A 2,902-nucleotide genomic window follows, 5' to 3' on the forward strand; every position below is an offset into this window, starting at 1 on the left:
AAAAAAAAATAATAGTTTCAATCTAGGAGTCCAACATCTACATGGTAGAGGTTCTAAAGGAAGAGAAAAAGGAGGAAGAAAATGACCACAGAGCTACTTTGAGCAATACCTCAGGATTGAAGGTACAAGTATCTATTATGAAACATTAGGACAATGACAACCAAGGTGTGGACAATCGCAAAAATTCCAAGGAAACAAATAATGGTCACAAACTAAGAATTAGAATGCAACAGAGTAACTTCTGAATGACAGCCAGAAAATATCTGAAATATGTTTAATTAAAAAAATTTTTTTTTCCAAGACAGGGTTTCTCTGTGTAGTTTTGGAGCCTGTCCTGGAACTCTCTCTGTAGATCAGACCTCAAACTCAGAGATCTGCCTGCCTCTGCCTCCTGAGTGCTTGGGATTAAAGGCATGCATCACTACTACCCAGCGAATTTTAAATTTTAAAATGCTTTCAAAATCTGAGAGATGGGGGAATGGAAAGATGACTCAACAATTAAGAGCAGTTGTTCTTCCAGAGGACCCAAGTTTGATTCCTACATTGGACAGCTCACAATTGCTTGGAACTCCAGCTAAGGGTGTGACACTCTCTTCTGGGCTCCACAAGCAACTGCATGCACATGCACCAAATTTTAAAATTCGAGAGAAAATACTTTTTAATTTAAATTTCTGAACTGACCCAAACTCTGAGTCTGTATGACAATTCTATCCAAGAGCAAATATTTCTAGATGTGTAAAGCTTACCAAAATCTACCTATACATACTTCCTAGGTTTCTAAACCAGGCAGGGGTGGTGGCACGCATCCACAATCCCAGCAATAGGAAGGATGAAAACAGAAAGATCACACTATATATAGTGAGTTCTAGGCCAAGAAAACAGTCAAGACAAGAAGTGTTAAGCCTCACAGGTAAAACAATTTACAACATGCCCACTTCCAAAGCTCTCAGTTAAAGCAAAGACTTGTGCTTCTGTGGTTTTTGTAATTTAGGAAAAGGTTGTGACTACTGTCATAGCCTACCTAAAGGCAACAAAAACCCGGTCAGAGAGAAATACAATATTTTCCCTGAATACTTTGAAACATCTTAAAGAGACTATCTCTAAGGCATGGTTACTCACCAGTGTGTTTAGTGACAGGGAATAGGGCATTTTGGCTGTATACAGCAAAAGAATTCTACAACCAAATCATGTCAATTAGTTTTAGGAAGCCATTCAGAGGTAGTAAAAATTTTGTGCAGAATTCTGGGACAATTTCAGACATGGACCGGCTCAACTTTGCAGGGAAAAGTTCTGACTATTCAGCCTACCTTCTAACTTAAGACATCAGCTACTAATTCTTTTTCATTTAGTGAGAACGGTTGTTTGTACTCTTGGTTTATAGTTATTTCAGGCGTTTAATCACATTCTCTTCAACCGACTCAAACTCGACTTATTTATTTATTGATTGAGGCAGCTGCATTAAGCAGTACAGGCTGGTCTCAGCCTCCTGAGGGCTGGGATTACAGGCTCGGGCCAACTCGTGGCAGCTGCTGTGTCAGAACAACACCTGAACTCCTGAGGATGGCACTCACTTCTGAAGAATTGCTAGGGCTGCCAAACCTTCACGGCTTTCTGGGGAATGACGTCTTACCCTTCCTACATAATTACACAGCGCCCTTTGAAGCAGCTCCTGAAGGCCAGGACTCGCTGCTTACGTGACGTGTGGGGACAGCACAAGTGCTCAAAAGTGTTATAAAGACAGGACTGGCTGAGCTCCTAGGTGACCCAGGCTTCTGGTCTGTCTGACTCCTCTACAAAAGCCAGCCGCCTCCCCAGACGCCCTGGAGTCCCACTGGAGCTGGTGAGGGGGCCAGAAGCAACGAAGCCACCTTTACCTTGACCCTTCTCCGCTTCCTCCCCTTCTCTTCCCCCGGTGCCTGTTTCTCTCCTTTCTTCCTCTTTTTCCGTTTTCTGTCCTTGTGTTTGTCATGGTCGCTTCTGTCTTCGAAGAGGCTAGAGTCGTGCCCGGAGCTGCCCGTGGAGAGCTCAGTCACTTCGCTGCCACCCACTTTGAGGACCAGCTTCAGGGGCTTCTCCACGTACTCTGAAACAACAGCAGGGAGCGGGCTGACCGGGGGCAGACCGAGGACGGGCGCCCCACCTCCCAGCGCCCCACGAACACCCGCCGGGACCGGCAGGCCCGGGTCGAACGCTGCCCCGCCGGGGGATCTCCGCGGGTCGGAGCCTTGCGGGCAGAGGCGGCGCGGCTCCGCAGGCAGCCCGGTCGCTCCTCACCCTCGTAGAAGTGGCGGTCCGACTTATGCTTCTTGTGCTTCTTGCCCATGTCCGACCGGGCCCCAGTGCCCGCCCCCCGCGCCAGACCCAGGCCGTGCGGCGCCGCTTCCGGTCCGGGCCAGGCGAGCGGAGGGCGGGAGCGGGGCCCGCGAGACCCCGCGCCGCGAGGCAGGGGGACGGCGCGCCGTGCGGCGCGAGGCCCCTCACGAGAAGACCACGCGCGAGACGCGGCCGAAGCACTAGAGCGGTGGCGGGAGGGCGAGAGGCCGGCACACCGGCGGGAGAGAAGGGCCGCGGGGCTCGCGGGGTGCAGGCCGCCGCGCGTGGTGGCTCCTGGCGGCCGGAGGTGGCACTGCAGCCTGCGGTGGAGGGCGGGGCCGCGTCTGGAGGAGGGCTCGGAGGCGGAGCCAGTCTCTCCGACTTCCCCTCCCCATCCATCCCCCCCCATTTCCTGACTCCTTTTCACTTTTCTTTGCTTTTGTTTCTTCTCTTTAACAATATTATTAGGCCGGCGGTGGTGGCGCACACCTTTAATCCCAGCACTCGGGAGGAAGAGGCAGGAGGATCTCTGTGAGTTCGAGGCCAGCCTGGTCTAGAAGAGCTAATTCCAGGACAGGAACCAAAAAAA

The 2,902-nt window shown here is 51.0% G+C and overlaps 1 protein-coding gene across 4 annotated transcripts in view; it reads right to left on the reverse strand.

Annotated features, from left to right (window-relative positions):
• Brd7 (bromodomain containing 7) overlaps window positions 1-2,521 on the reverse strand; it is a 33,315-nt gene extending 30,794 nt beyond the window's left edge. For 2 of the 4 annotated variants that reach the window (XM_026789211.1, XM_005367038.3), the window contains exons 1-2: window positions 2,275-2,520; window positions 1,875-2,083 (exon numbers count right to left, since the gene is read on the reverse strand). In XM_026789211.1, coding sequence (XP_026645012.1) covers window positions 1,875-2,083; window positions 2,275-2,323 — 258 coding nt within the window. In that variant the 5' untranslated portion in view covers window positions 2,324-2,520. Of the gene's footprint in view, window positions 1-1,874; window positions 2,084-2,274 lie in introns of all 4 variants that reach the window. The other 2 variants (XM_013353721.2, XM_005367039.3) reach the window with 2 other exon arrangements.
• Between the last annotated feature and the right edge of the window lie 381 nt (window positions 2,522-2,902).

The sequence above is a fragment of the Microtus ochrogaster genome, unplaced genomic scaffold, assembly GCF_000317375.1.
Source record: "Microtus ochrogaster isolate Prairie Vole_2 unplaced genomic scaffold, MicOch1.0 UNK15, whole genome shotgun sequence".
Lineage (NCBI taxonomy): Eukaryota > Metazoa > Chordata > Mammalia > Rodentia > Cricetidae > Microtus > Microtus ochrogaster.